Source organism: Blennius ocellaris (genome assembly GCF_963422515.1).
Source record: "Blennius ocellaris genome assembly, chromosome: 1".
NCBI lineage: Eukaryota > Metazoa > Chordata > Actinopteri > Blenniiformes > Blenniidae > Blennius > Blennius ocellaris.
In genome coordinates this window covers 4954401-4970269 of record NC_137650.1, presented here as the reverse complement: position 1 = coordinate 4970269, position 15869 = coordinate 4954401, and the positions used below count along the sequence as shown (strand labels likewise).

Here is a 15869-nt window from a genome sequence, read left to right as displayed (position 1 = left end):
TTGTAATTGTAATGGATTAGTTTTCAAGTAACCTTCCCAACCCCTGATTATAGTACATCTCTTTTTGAGGCATCTTCACACAACAAAAATCATGATGGGGACTCATTTTACTAGGTTTTACCAATCATCCATCCTGTGAGGTTGATTCCCTCATTTTCTGTGTCCCACCTCCGATTCATTCTTGATATTCTGTTAGTCAGTTAGCAACTCAACGGGTGGACGGGTCTTTGATGGAGATTCAGCGCTATTGGCTAGTGAACTGGCAAGTCAAATACGTAACATGTACCAGTTTCTTTTACTACTTGTAATGTTTTCAAAAAATAATTAAATCCCCAGCGGGCTCCACCTTCTTTCATCAGGCTGATGTAACTGTGCCGAATCAGTTAGTGTACTGATTTCACAGGTACATTTCTAAGATTCTCAGTGTTACTGTAGATGCTATTATAGTTTTCTTTCACATGAAAAAATCTAATTTTGAAACCTCAAAGCAAATAAAGGCTCAGGACGCCCCGTGATCTCTGATGAGCCCCTAAAGCCTCGGCACCACTGAACAGTACGTGCCGGAGCAGGGTGGTGCGGTACGGCAAAACACAACCACACCCAACTCTGTGGCATGGTCCCACCACGGAGAGCGCAGCTAAAATGTAGGCAAGGTTGTGAATGAGGCAGGTATGTAACATGATTATGCAACAGTAGTCGCAGGACCTCAGACGAAGTTGTGGCTGCAGCTCAGGCGGCTTAGTGAAGCCGTGAGCCTCCGCTCTCTGTGACTCACCTCGGAAAACCTTTTGATTCCTGTCAGAGAGGAGCGTCTGGGTGCTGGGTAGCATGCTGATATTTCGATAAATTGGGTTAACAGAACAACCAGTGTGCGTAAAGCGGCGTATGTAAACAACAACAGAGGGTTACTGGCCAATCAGATATCTAAATATTGCAGCTTGTCGAAAGTGACAACCGTCACTGTCAATCAGCAGATGGCTGCGTTGTCACTCCTCCTTATGGGACCCATTCATTGTGCCGGGTACCTCACTGGAGTTCTTTCAGTACAATCCACAAGTTTTGTCAGTGGGGACACACAGAAACCCCTAACCGACCCCAATCCATCCTGGCACACACTGCATGGTGGGACCGCGGCTTCAGGGGGTCCAGGACTCGGCTACTTCAATCACATTATTATGCAACTTCAACGTCTTAAGCAGCAGTGTAAAGTTCAGTTCTGCTCTAAATTTTCCACACAATGACACCAACTGACCTGATATAGCTTATAAACTGGGGCAAAGAGATTTAAATGACATTTAAAGCTGCTTCAACTGGAAAACTAATGTGGGCTGATTTGAGCGGATGATGTGCAGATCGATACCAAAATACCCATACTTCTGACACTAAGCTAAACTAATCATATTTTATTAATCCCCTTGGGGAAATTCCAGTTTTACAAATGGATCCATCAGTGGGCGGCCACATCACGACGCTTCGGGGAGCTGATGGAGGTCAAGGGTTGGCTGTGGGGTGCGGAACCTGCATACTCCCGATACCAAGCCTGCCTCTTGAGCCTCTCGGCTGCCACTGCCCCCACAGTCTGCCATCAGTGGATTCTCTCGTCAAATGATTATATAGAAACAAACATGGTTTTCAAGAAGGATGGATCAGTGGTGTCATACTTCACTAAAGAGGAGATTGTATCTATTCAATTCAGGATTAAAATAACATAATACTTGAAATTAGTTGGCATGGTCAACCGGAATGGAATCAGAATCCGAATTAGAAAATAATGCCACTTTATAAATGCATAACAAACCGAAGCAGTCATTACCCTGAATAGGCTTCTCCTGCTGGATGAAGCGAATGTGACAGTGTTTCTGGTGATATGTACGTACTGACCTGTAAGCCATGGCCAGAGCCCAGGCGCTGGCAGCACAGTACAGGGAGTCCCGGACTTTCGCTTCCTGACAGGTGGAGCATGTGTTGACAGGGAAAAGACCCGTAGTGGGACTCTGGTAGTTCAGGATGGTTGTCTTCACTGAAAACACACAGAGAGGATTGTGGTTACTCAGAAGCTCAGAGAGATCGGTCTGAGAAACGAGTACGTAACCATCTAAAAGCAAGAACAACAAAAACTCAAATGCTATTGCTATCAAGGGACGTGTCAGCAGATTAAACCATTATGTGAACATTAGTAAATCAAATTTAGAGATGGAACATTTTCCAAATAAAACTCTGAAAAATTCTCTTTTTTAATGTTTTCATGCACTCAAGTTTTATTTAAAAAAAACTTAAAATCAATGGCTCCCCCTTTCAGTGTCGGCTCATATCTCCCAGCAAAACATGAGTGATTTAAACTCAAACAGAAACTAGAGACTATTAACGCTAAGAAACTGGACGAAACCAATGATCCTCGTAAAGTGACTCCTGTCAACAAGTGAGGTAGTTATAAAGGTCTAAAATGATGTGAAAACATAGTTTTCTGCATTTTGTAGCCCACACTGACCCGGATATAAGTAATTAAAAAGTAAGAACAAATTCTTGTCAATCATTGGCTCCTCTGTGTCCTCTGTGTGTGTGTGTGTGTGTGTGTGTGTGTGTGTGTGTGTGTGTGTGTGTGTGTGTGTGTGTGTGTGTGTGTGTGTGTGTGTGTGTGTGTGTGTGTGTGTGTGTGTGTGTGTGTGTGTGTGCGTGCAGTAGCTTCAATCTGTCAATATTATGCCTCATTTACACAACTATGTTTTCAAGCGAAAACACAAAACCTTCAGTGCATTTTGGGTGCCTGTTTACGCGACAATGGGGTGTGGAGCCATTGGAAACACAACTTTTTGAAAGACTCTTCCAACTTCTGGAACTTTTGGAAAATGTTGTAATTTTATGTTTCCAGAGCTCTTCCTTGTTGCTCCAACTCTCCACCAACTCTCCTTCAACTCTCCACCAACTCTCCACCACCAACCCTCCACCAACCCTCCACCAACTCTCCTCCAACTCTCCTCCAACTCTCCTCCAACTCTCCTCCAACTCTCCTTCAACCCTCCACCAACCCTCCACCAACCCTCCTCCAACTCTCCACCAACTCTCCACCAACTCTCCACCAACCCTCCACCAACTCTCCTCCAACTCTCCTTCAACCTCCATCAACCCTCCACCAACCCTCCTCCAACTCTCCACCAACTCTCCACCAACTCTCCTCCAACTCTCCTCCAACTCTCCTTCAACCTCCATCAACCCTCCACCAACCCTCCTCCAACTCTCCACCAACTCTCCACCAACCCTCCACCAACTCTCCTCCAACTCTCCTCCAACTCTCCTTCAACCTCCATCAACCCTCCACCAACCCTCCTCCAACTCTCCACCAACTCTCCTCCAACTCTCCTCCAACTCTCCTTCAACCTCCATCAACCCTCCACCAACCCTCCTCCAACTCTCCACCAACTCTCCACCAACCCTCCACCAACTCTCCTCCAACTCTCCTCCAACTCTCCTTCAACCTCCATCAACCCTCCACCAACCCTCCTCCAACTCTCCACCAACTCTCCACCAACTCTCCACCAACTCTCCTCCAACTCTCCTCCAACTCTCCTTCAACCTCCATCAACCCTCCACCAACCCTCCTCCAACTCTCCACCAACTCTCCACCAACTCTCCACCAACTCTCCTCCAACTCTCCTCCAACTCTCCTTCAACCTCCATCAACCCTCCACCAACCCTCCTCCAACTCTCCACCAACTCTCCACCAACTCTCCACCAACTCTCCTCCAACTCTCCTCCAACTCTCCTTCAACCTCCATCAACCCTCCACCAACCCTCCTCCAACTCTCCACCAACTCTCCACCAACTCTCCACCAACTCTCCTCCAACTCTCCTCCAACTCTCCTTCAACCTCCATCAACCCTACACCAACCCTCCACCAACCCTCCTCCAACTCTCCACCAACTCTCCACCAACCCTTTACCCATCCTCTACCAACGCTCCTAGAACCCTCCTCCCATTTGCTTCCAACTCTTCTACAACCCTCCACCATCTGTACCTCTCCTCCAACCCTCCAGCTGTTTCATCAGTTTGATCTTTTCAGCTTCATGAATATATCCAGAAATAAATTAAATCCAATCCAATGGAATTGTGTTAAATTTGATTATGGAAAAGGTTGAGCCAATGTTTTTGGCAGCATACTGTTGTTCTTTGCTCACAGGCAAACAATGTTAATGTAACTACCTTGATTGGAACTGGGGTTTTTTCTGGATTTTTTTTTTTTTGTTTGTTTGTTTTGTTTTTTTAACTTAGTCACTGAGAGGAGCAATTGATCCTGTAAATATCTCACAGAAATAAAACCTGTCAAATATGAAGATGGCACCAAATTCTGACCAACATTTAGATTTTTTTTGTTTTGTTTAATGATGATTATTTATAGCTGTTATCGTTGTTATAGCACTTTTTAATGGTTTAGTTCTGTAATCTTCATTTTGGGCCATTTTAGCATTATTAGCCTTTTTAGCCTTATTTTGGTCATTAGGTCAATTTATTCATTTTAGTGGTTTTATATGTTTAATTTGTATTAACTGTTTTTAGCCATTTTAACCACACTAGACCTTTTGGCTCTCTTGTAACCACGCCATCAATGTCAGCTATTTGAACAAGTTCAGTTGTTTTTTCCATTAAAGCACTTTTAGCCTTTTAGCTGTATCAGCTGATTGAATAGTTTAGCAAGTGTTAGCCTTTTCAACGTCGCATTTTCAACAGAAATCTTTCATCTTTTCCACCTGCAGTAACAGGCAGCGGACAGGTGCCTGTCACTGCAAGTGGAAATCAATGTTTTTATTGAAGTATCCTCTGATTTGTCACTTTGAACTCTCGATAAAATTAATTTTAAAAGAATGAAGGTCATTTACATTACATTCAACCTATGGCTCACGAGCCATATGTGGCTCTTTTAATGACTGGATCTGGCTTACAGATAAATCATAGCACTTTAAAACATGCTCATGCATTTGAATCCATCCATCTATCCATTCTCTCCCGCTTGAATCCAGTCCAGGGTTTGGCTCCAGCTACCTGCCAGGCTTGAGCCATTCACAGTTACGTATGTTGCGAGGTCACGAATCGCTCCGCCATATATTCAACTTGACAATGTGGATAAAACCCTTTTGAAAAGGAGATGGCAAACAGAAAAAAAGATGACGAGTACCGTACATTTCAGGAAGAGTGGGGAGAGCAGGTGTGTCTCATATGCAGCGATAAAATTTCCTCAATGAAAAGGTCGAATGTGAATCGGCACTTCGACACACGCCATGCTGCATTTGCGTCCAAATACCCGGCGGGGGAAAGCAGAAAGAAGGCATGTCAAGAGCTACTGCGCTGAGTGCAAGCTAGTCAGCAGCAACTCCGTGATTGGACGCGACAAGGTGATGGGAATTCGGCGAGCTTTGCTGGTTCTTTGGTAATAGTGAAAAATGGAAAACCATTCACAGACTGGGAGTATGCCAAAAAATTCATGCTTGATGTCGCCATGGAACTTTTTAATGACTTTTCAGATAAAGACAAGATTGAAGAAAAAAAATCTCCCAATGGATAAACTGATTACTGTGTGTGCTAATGGTGCTCCGTGTATGGTAGGGCAAAAACAAAGGATTTGTAGCGCTGCTTCGTGAACATGAAAAGAGACCCATCCTCAGTTTTAATTGCATCCTGCATCAGGAGGCACTTTGTGCACAAACGTGTGGCTCACAGCTGGGTGAGGTCATGTCGCTAGTCATTCGGGTGGTTAACTTTATTGTTGCACGAGCTTTAAATGATCGCCAGTTTAAAACACTGCTGGAGGAAGTTGGGAATAATTATCCCGGTCTGCTTTTGCACAGTAATGTGCGTTGGTTGTCGAGAGGGGAGGTGCTCAGTCGCTTTGTGGGTTGCCTGAGTGAAATACGGACTTTTCTTGAAATGAAAGGCGTCCAGCATCCTGAGCTAGCCAACAATGAGTGGCTTCTGAAGTTTTATTATCTTGTGGACACCACTGAACATCTGAGCCAGCTCAATGTGAAAATGCAAGGCAATGGAAACAGTGTTATCCCTCCAACAAGCAGTGTTTGCTTTTGAAAACAAGCTGGAACTCTTTATCAGGGATATTGAAACAGGTCATTCACTGCACTTTGAAAGACTGAAAGAATGTAAAGATACATGCACAGGAAATGTCCCTGCTCAACATTTTGATCTCCAGCAGCTAGCTGGCTTCACATCTGATCTCCTGCAGTCATTCAAAGCACACTTTGAAAAATGTCGTGAGCGCACTCGTCTTTTTCAGTTCATCACTCATCCACACGAGTGTGCAGTGGACAAAGCCGACCTGAGTTACATCCCTGATGTCTCAATCACAGATTTTGAGGTAGAAGTTGCTGACCTGAAGGCCTCAGACCTGTGGATGAATAAGTTCAAATCACTGAATAAAGATTTGGAAAATCTTGGAAAATCTTGCACGACAGCGAGCAGAGCTCGTAGATTAGAGATTGATACAAGTATAATAGATATTTACAACAAAGCTGTGATGTTACAATATAAAGTTATTATGAAGAATACATTTAGACTTATGATACTCTAATATTGTTTGTCTTAAAAATGCACGTATTTATGTACTTGGTGTTTAAAAAAATATCATACGGCTCTCACAGAAATACTTTTGAAAATAAGTGGGTTCATGGCTCTCTCAGCCAAAAAGGTTCCTGACCCCTGGTCTAAAGAAACACCTGGATATATATCAAGATTTGAAGAACTTTTAAAAGACTGCAGCATTATTTCCGTGACAGGAGATATGATTTTAAAGATGACAGTGAGAAGAGACGGGTTGCTTCACATGAAGGCATTTACCCAGGAAGCTTCCTCATACGTCCAAATCTTCTAAATACTTGCCTGAGGAACAATCAAACACACAAATATCTCCTGATGGGTTGTCACCAGGTGTGATGAAAAGTTCTGCTCTCACTCTCCTCGATGGAACCAGTGATGAGAAAAACTGAAACTTTTTCCTTGTTGAGAGTCTGATCAGGTGAAGAGAGATGTGTTTCTTCTCAGTCCTGCAGTTCAGTTTGAACTAAACAACATTGTGAAGCGTCATGTGGTGATGCTACATAAGAGACATGGGCACAAAGCAGTGACAGTAGGAAGCCGTCACTGTACATGGAGTCCAATCGGATAGTGAACCAGGTTACAGTCCCACTGCTCAGTCTAATCAGATAGAAGCATTTACATGGCACAAATTTAATCTCCAAATTTAATCCAATGTGAAACCTTTGAAACGAAAACAAAACAATGTGTTTTCACCTGAAAATGTTGCCGTGCAAATGTATCCTGAGCCATTGTGAGTTCCAAAGAAAGATTTTTTGCTTCCTGATAGAGATCATCCAGCAGAAGAGGAGTTATGTGTTACAAGACCAGGAAAATCTCCAAAGTTACCAAAGAATAGTTTGGGTTTGGTTTAAGTAAGTCTGAGCAGACCTGAGTTGTTGTGGAAGTTTGTTAAACAAGTGAGGAGCATCGAAACTAAATGCTACTTCACTTGGTTTGGTTCTGGTTCTGGGAAGACGCAGTCGACTGGTCCCAGGCCACCCGAGGGGCCTGGGCGTCATGAAGGGTCCTGGAGGATCTGAAGGAGCTGCTTGATTGATTTTTTTCCAAGACCTTTCAGCTTTCCATAACATGGTGAGCACTGATCTTTGACCTTTCAGAAACAATCACTTCTGTATGGTCTGGATTGAGCTGGGGTAAAAAATTGAGAAGATTCTGGCACTTCCACTCATTGACTTCATAAATAAGCTTAAATAAATAAAGTAAGGAACTGTGGTCATGTGATGACATGCAGAGTTGTGTGTCAACTGTATAAGTATGATAGATATTGCAGTGTGCCACAATGTCAGCAAGGGGCAGCATGTACAGTAGATATTGAATAAAAGTGGTCCCAGGATGGACCCTTGAGGAACCTCGTATGTGATCTTTGTTCACTCAGACCAAAGACAAAGTAGTCCATGTCTTGTGAGATTTGAAGCACTGGAGCACAGTGGCAGTACGTCCCACTCACTGCTCTAATGTCTTGAGCAGAATGTTGTGATCACCTGCATCTAATACAGGACTGAGATCGATCAATACCAAGGAGATGGTTTTGGAGGCATTGTTATGCAGATGTATGTCGTTTCAGACTTTAATATATGCTGTGGTCCAAATCCAGACTGAAGACAGAAAAGACATAGAAGGTTTGAATGTCCAAAGTGACTTTTTCTTCAGGAAAGGACAAGTTTCTCACACTGTGAAGTTCCGACTGCAAATTCAGTGATGAGCAAAGACAAAGACAAGATTCAAGAACAACCGAGGCCACGCACACACACACACGCACGCACACGCACGCACACACACACACACTCCTGCAGAGGTCTCCTCACTGATGACTAATCTGTCTGGAGGGATCACTTCATTTTTCATCAGGACATTATGCAGGTACAAATGAAGGGGACATCCATTTTGCACAGTCATTTGTTATCCAAAGTGAAAGGTGGGGGTGTTCAATAGAATGAGTGTCTTGGTGGAGAGGGGAAAATATATGAGAAATGAAGGAGTAGAAGGGAGAAAAGATGGGGATCTGCAGTGGTTGTTTGAAAGCAGTGGTCCCAGTTGATTTCATGTTTCGGTGCCGTTTACACGACAACGTTTATAAATAAAAACAATGTATTTGTGGTTTTATTTTAGAAAAATTCTACGTTCACACGGCAATGTTTTGAAAATGATGACCATTTTCAAGGAAACAGTAGAAATTGTGAAAATGATGCGTTGTCCCTTGACTGAGCATGTGCAGAACTGTATTTACTATAGATGTCAAGCCTTCACATATCGCTTCTGGATTATGAATTAGGCTTTAAGGAATTGAATAAGTCCTTGCATTGCAAAGCAAGCAGCAAAAGTTTAGTACTCATCCTTGTACTCGTCTTGTAAAAAAGTAGTGTCGGTACATCTTGACACCGTGGATGTAAAATCTGATTTTCTGTTCCTTTGACATATTAATTTCATAGCAACTTTCAAAGAATTGTATCCATGGTTTGAAAGTTACTGGAACTCAATCCAATCAGTAAAACCTGAAAGTCGCCATCAATGTGGGTCAAATGAGCCCACATTGAAATATAGCAGAGGATTCTTTATTAATGTCATTTAAAAAAAAACAAACAAAAAACAAACAAATACAAAACTGAACAAGCATTAGTATGCTGAACACAATGGATGGTCACAGGAACAAGAACAAAAAGAAAGAGTTAGAAAAAAAGCGCAACAACTGAAATACAAATATTAAAATGGGATGTGTTTTTAGTTTGCAACCACTTGAACTGAACCATTAATTAGAATGTAGCTGAAACGTAAAGTAAAAGACTGAATACAGCCACCATGGCAGCTCATCGTGCTTTTAATAATAAAAGGCTGCAAATTCAGTAGTGGATGATAAAATTTGAGGCAGCAGAAGATAAATGAGCTGCCAGAGGACTCCGGATATCGCAAGAGCTCAGAAATGTGTAGTGCAGGTTCAGAGGTCGGTCGGCTCAAACACATTTCACATGAACGTGAGAAGAGCTGAAGAATCTCCAGATTATTACCTTGTCACTAAAAGCCTCCGTTTGTCATCGACTGCCACTGGAGTTAAGATGATACACTCATTTATTTCCACAAAAGGTCAGAGAAGCACTAAAATCTGTCTTTTTAATAAGCAAGTTCAACAATTTATGCAAACTGGGGTTCACCTTTTAAAAACTCTGGTTAAAACACATTGTGTGTCCGCAGAAGAACATCGCCGGTGAGATCTGGACCACGCTCAGCAAGCAACTTTCTCTGGATGCAAATCAAGTGTTGTTGGGAGTTTTGTGTGGAGACATCTATCAAGCTAATGTCCCACTAAATCAGCAGCTAATGTCTCAGACGCACACAGGCTGCTCTTTTACAATGGGCCATTTCACTGCAGCGACGGGGTGGAGAACATGAAGGAAGATGATGGGAAAAGGAAAAAAATACTCCGATTGGAACGAGGGAGAAGAGGAGAAACATTAAGATGTTGTCTGTACAGTGCCGAGGCAGATGTTACAGAGGACATATGGAAATGAAGCCAACTGTCAGCTCCTGCTGAGGTGCTGATCATCTCTGAAATGTAATGTCTGTGACGTGAGTTCAATGAGAAATGTGGGATCTGGACCAAATGGCTGGTGACAGCTGACTGAACCGCTAAGGCTCCAAAAATACTAGCAAAATGTCACTTAAGGTCTGAAGGCTGTGCTCGGCCAAGCTGGTAGAAATACTTTGGGGCTGTTTTCAAATATATGTTTAATCACATCGATGTGAAAACAAGTGCAAAAGCATAGTTTTCATTTTTGTTTCTGAACAATGTTTCATTCACACATAAATGGCAAAAATCGGCACTGTTGGTTGTTTTTGTCATGGAACCACACAGCCAGAACACGCGCTGTGCGTAGGGCCCCGCGATCCATGGGGGGCCCCATTTTGCGCAAGTGAATTGAATTTCCCTCAGGATCAATAAAGTAGAATCATTCTCTGCAAATGCGCAAAGGATGCGCCTGCATTTTGCCGAGAGGCGCGTAGAACACCGCCACCAAGTCAGCCTGAGGCAGAGAGAGAGAGAGAGAGAGAGAGAGAGAGAGAGAGAGAGAAAAAGAGACGAAAGCGCGAAGCATCACCATCTGACCAATCAGCGGTCAGACGGGCCGGCAGGCAGTTGTTTACAGGTAGAGAGTAGAGAGAGAGAGAGAGAGAGAGAGAGAGAGAGAGAGAGAGAGAGAGAGAGAGAGATGGCTTCCAAACGTCAATACAATAATAATAGTAATAATAATAATAATTATTATTATTATTATTATTATTATGTTATTGGAAGGGGGCCCCCAAAATAAAATCCTGCTTAGGGCCCCCACTTGGCCAGGGGCGGCCCTGCACACAGCAAAACAAAATTCTGAAGCACCTTAGTACTGATTACAACTCTTTAGATAACCTCCACCCTCACCTGACCCTCTGCTTTAGATAACCTCCACCCTCACCTGATCCTCTGCTTTAGATCACCTCCACCCTCACCTGATCCTCTGCTTTAGATAACCTCCACCCTCACCTGATCCTCTGCTTTAGATCATCTCCACCCTCACCTGATCCTCAGCTTTAGATAACCTCCACCCTCACCTGATCCTCAGGTTTAGATCATCTCCACCCTCACCTGATCCTCAGCTTTAGATCACCTCCACCCTCACCTGATCCTCAGGTTTAGATCATCTCCACCCTCACCTGATCCTCAGCTTTAGATAACCTCCACCCTCACCTGATCCTCAGCTTTAGATAACCTCCACCCTCACCTGATCCTCTGCTTTAGATCACCTCCACCCTCACCTGATCCTCAGGTTTAGATCACCTCCACCCTCACCTGATCCTCAGGTTTAGATCACCTCCACCCTCACCTGATCCTCTGCTTTAGATCACCTCCACCCTCACCTGATCCTCAGGTTTAGATCATCTCCACCCTCACTGGTAGAGATGAGTTCCGTCACCAGGATGGAGGTCCTCACTCTTCATGATAGAGAGATCAACCATCAGGAGAGACTCAGAGTGGAGCTGCTGCTCCTCCACCAGCTCAGGAGATCCAGGACCTCTTGCAGAGGGTCTACCTCTGGGAGGAGGCCTGGTCTGGGTCCAGGACCTCTTGCAGAGGGTCTACCTCTGGGAGGAGACCTGGTCTGGGTCCAGGACCTGCTGCAGAGGGTCTACCTCTGGGAGGAGACCTGGTCTGGGTCCTGGACCTGCTGCAGAGGGTCTACCAGTGGTTTGGATTCAATCTTTGGATTGACTGTCTTGCTGATTATTGTATGTTTGAGAGCAATGCAACCGTTTCCTGCTCTGAGCTGCCAGCAAGTCGTTGACTCAACAACCATCCGGACAGTGATTCCATACCATAGAGTAGACATTTTCCTACTCCCACTGACAATAACAACAGAACCAATTATTGCCTTACTTTTCTCTTCATTGATGTAATAAGTGTCCAGCTGTAAATAAAATTGTTTTCTCAGGTATTGTCAGTTGTGGACAGTCATCAGAAATGTGTTTTATATTCAGGCTACAAACTGATAAGAGTCCAAAAGGGATGAGGAGAAAAACATTTAAATCATCCCGCACAACACACGGCTCCCGTTTCTGCAATAAACTCATAATGACTGTGAAGAGAAATAAACAAGAAAACCTGTTTTCTTGGTTTCTTAATCAGCGCGGGCCAGACGGCAGAGCGATAGTAGCCCCTCCGTCTGCCTGCAACGTTATCAGGAGGCAGGCCGAGGCGGCGGCGTGTGGCCACACCACTACATAAATAAGAACCCAGAGAGGGGTGAGAGGGTGAGGGATGGAGGGAGGGAGGTGATGGCGAGATGGAGGATGGAGATGGAAGGAAAGCTCCAGACACAACAGCAGTCCAGGCTTAATACTGCAGCAGGGATTGAGCTGGGGGCAAAACAAAGAAACAGAAAGAAGCAAACATGGAGCTGGTTTGATTTGTCGTCGTCGCCCCGTCCTCACCCCTCGCCACCCCAGTTTCCTCCCTCAAACTGAAAGAAAGCAGGTGTATTGGCAGGCGGTCTGGGTGCCGGCGATAACAATGTTGGCTTTGTTCCCCAGCAGAATTGGACAAGCGCTTCCGGACGCCACCCAACACAACAATTAAACAAGCTCAATGTTCCATGCTGTGTTTTCCACACACTGCAATCAGGCCCCGGCTTTTTTCTGGAAATGTATGGGGTCTCAACCACGCCGATGCCGGAGGCAGAGCTGCTCCGGCTGATAGCGGCAAATCGTTCCAACTGAGCTCCACCTGTTGCACACTAAGCCCCATTTATTGTCTTCTGCCATTATGTGAGCACACATGCAGACGCAGCTAATGAAACCTCACCAACCACACACACACCACCAACCACAGACACACACACATACACCACCAATCACACACTGGGATCAACATGAAAAGCATTTTCAGCGTCTTCACGGAGTTCCAGTCTGATCGTTTCCAGAAAGTTACAATTTGACTGTATTTGACTCCGGGCCAACCGACACCCTAAACACAATGAAGGTTTCGCATTTTCACTTGAAAACGGTGCCTCAGACAAACAGAGACAAACAAGGCCATTCAGAGGGTAATGTTACCGCGGTAATTAAAAAAGACAGACTTAATGATGTTTTCCGTCCTTCGTATGAAAGGTTTCTTGTGAATTCTTGACAAGCTTCATCGTGAAAGTTTTAGCTAACACTGGGTTCACTTCTACAGGTTGTTCCTCCCTGAAAGGACTAAGAGATGGAGTGAGTGCTATTTGACCCTTCAATCACAACTAATAACCTGAGCAAACTGCCTCTGATGACCGAGTCCTCCCGCTGAGGCAGAGCTCTCCTTTAAATTAAGTGTGTGTCAGATCACAGTCATTGATGGGCTCAACGTGGAGCTCCTGACAGCTTTTCAGGGGCTCCACCCACAAAGAAGAACTCAACACCAGCCAGAGAGCACTGGCTTTCTGACTTTACTTCTCTTTAAACTGCAATCAGAGCCAAGAGACACAGTCCTGGAAGACAACAGTGACGTTCAATAATCTACATGTTCATCAGGTCACCACGCTCATGTTATCTGAGGCATTTGGTCAACATGGCAGCTGTTTCTTCTTCATATAAATTCACCGATGATGGCTCCCTCCACAACAGTGTTTAAAAAAATGACCTGAGTCACCATGTGATCATAATATGAAGGCAACCCAAAGTGAAGAATTTTGACAGTCACCGTAATAACAATGCAACTTGGTCGTCAACCAGTAGAATGTCCGTGTTCTCCTGTTCTTAATGTTTGGAGCGGATTTTTCTGCATGTGTGCTTTCATTGCAAACTTGTGGCCTGGCATGAAAACTCCGTCGTTTCGAGTGTTTCTGCCATTTCCCTCTAAACATACATTGTTTTCAAAACATCGTCATGTAAAACGCATATCTTTCTGGTACGAAAACCCCAAAATGATGCAATTGTTGTCATGGAAATGGAGCCTTAATTGGAGGTTTTGTAGATGAAGGTGTAAACATTTTGAGAATACATTTGCAATTTCTGAACTGTGATCTGGAACTTTTAAAATGGTTATTATTACTTATAATATTCCTTACAGTGGATAAACAGCAGCAGGAATACGTGAACAGGCTGTGTTACACTGTTACTACATTAGTGTTACATAAAACTGCATTCAACATAATACAAAAAGAAGTTTTGTGTTAGAAGTCTCAGATCTACATGTTGTAATGTTCTTAATTCAACACGAGTGAGAGGAGCTGAGCTCAATCCACAGCGGAAACATCCTGAGCTGTATTATCAGAATGGAGCAGTCACAGACGGCCAGAGACGACACTTCATCCTGCTGCTGCACAAAGAACCAGCTCCTATCTGCTGCCATGAAGAGGCTGTGCTGGCATTACACGATTGATTCAGCTGGACAATGTAACGGGAAGGTGAATCCGGTGTGTCATTGTGAGGAGACACAGATACTTCTAAAGACTTTACTGAGGTTCTACATTTCGCCTCATTGTGAGCTGAGGATCACATGTTGTCAGCTGGTTTTGTCTCGCCATGTCTTCATTAGGGCTGTGGATTTAATCACAGCGGACACATCACACTCTGTGTGTCCACAGGATGTGGAACCAATAGGATCAATCACAGCTGCATTCACTGACGTTCTCACAGTGTCAGACAACATTGTGCATACAGGCCCGTTGAAATCATCCACACACAGCTCAGTTCGACACACGACATCAACCAGGCTCTTTCTTGAAAGAAATCAAACTTCTATGAAACTTCAGGTCATCACGACACAATCAGAGAAGCTCCACGGCACTAAGACATTTCAAAAGCACCGTTTCTGGCTTTTTTTTCTGAAGAAGTCTTCCATTTACACCGCGCCCTTTTGAAAATGATGTCCATTTACATGGAAATGGCAAAATCACTGAAAGGTTAGCATGTTGGTCCACTAGTTGGTGCTGTTGTCTGTTTACATATAGACACACGCAGCAGGGAACAACACACCATAAACGTTAACACTGGGGGTACACAGAAGACCAAGTTGGATTGTTATTACAGCAGCTGTCTGCTTCCATGTGTTTCCAAATCAGAGAGGGTTTTCACTGCTGTGTCTGATCGCTGTGAGCTTTCTTCATGTGTAATAGGACGAGATGCTGGTTTCCACAGAGCAGCACTCACAGCTGCAGGTAATTCAGTAATCAGCACTAATGTGTATTTATGCCTCCTGCAGAGCGGCTGGAGCATCTTTTACTGATTACACACACTGGAGTGATCAGCTGGACCGAGCTGCATCTCCTAACGACTGTGTGACCACTTAACATCACACTCACATTTACAAAGCCACGCTCATTGATAGAAACACTGTGTACACAGTCACAGGGATGCATATGGAGAGTTGGATCAAGAAGTTCTTTGTTTAACGATGTGTTTTCACTTGAAACGTTGTGTAAATAGGGTCCGACCCTTGCTGAGTATCATCCCTCAGAATCCTCACTGTACTTAGCAATGAAATCATTCTTTGCATTGATTTTTCAGAAACAATCAAAAGGAAACTTCACGTTGGTAAAACACATAACCGTGAGCCCTGATGCTTTGTACTTGAAGCTTTGAAGCTTCAGCGCGCCACAGTTTGAGACACACAGTTTAAGACGTGTGTGCCTTTGCCTTACTTCTGATCCTGTTTCTGATTTAATGCCAGAAGTTAGTGAAATCCCATACAACTTTATTTTTATAGCACATTTAACACAACAGCCAAGGTTGACCAAAACGCTTCACAGTTAAAAGTAATAATAAAACAA

The 15869-nt window shown here is 43.9% G+C and overlaps 1 protein-coding gene across 3 annotated transcripts in view; it reads right to left on the bottom strand.

Moving 5' to 3' along the window:
* phkb (phosphorylase kinase, beta) overlaps positions 1-15869 on the bottom strand; it is a 145514-nt gene that overhangs the window by 120310 nt on the left and 9335 nt on the right. For all 3 annotated transcript variants that reach the window (XM_080497023.1, XM_080497022.1, XM_080497024.1), the window contains one exon: positions 1882-2020. In XM_080497023.1, coding sequence (XP_080353149.1) covers positions 1882-2020 — 139 coding nt within the window. The remainder of the gene's footprint in view (positions 1-1881; positions 2021-15869) is intronic.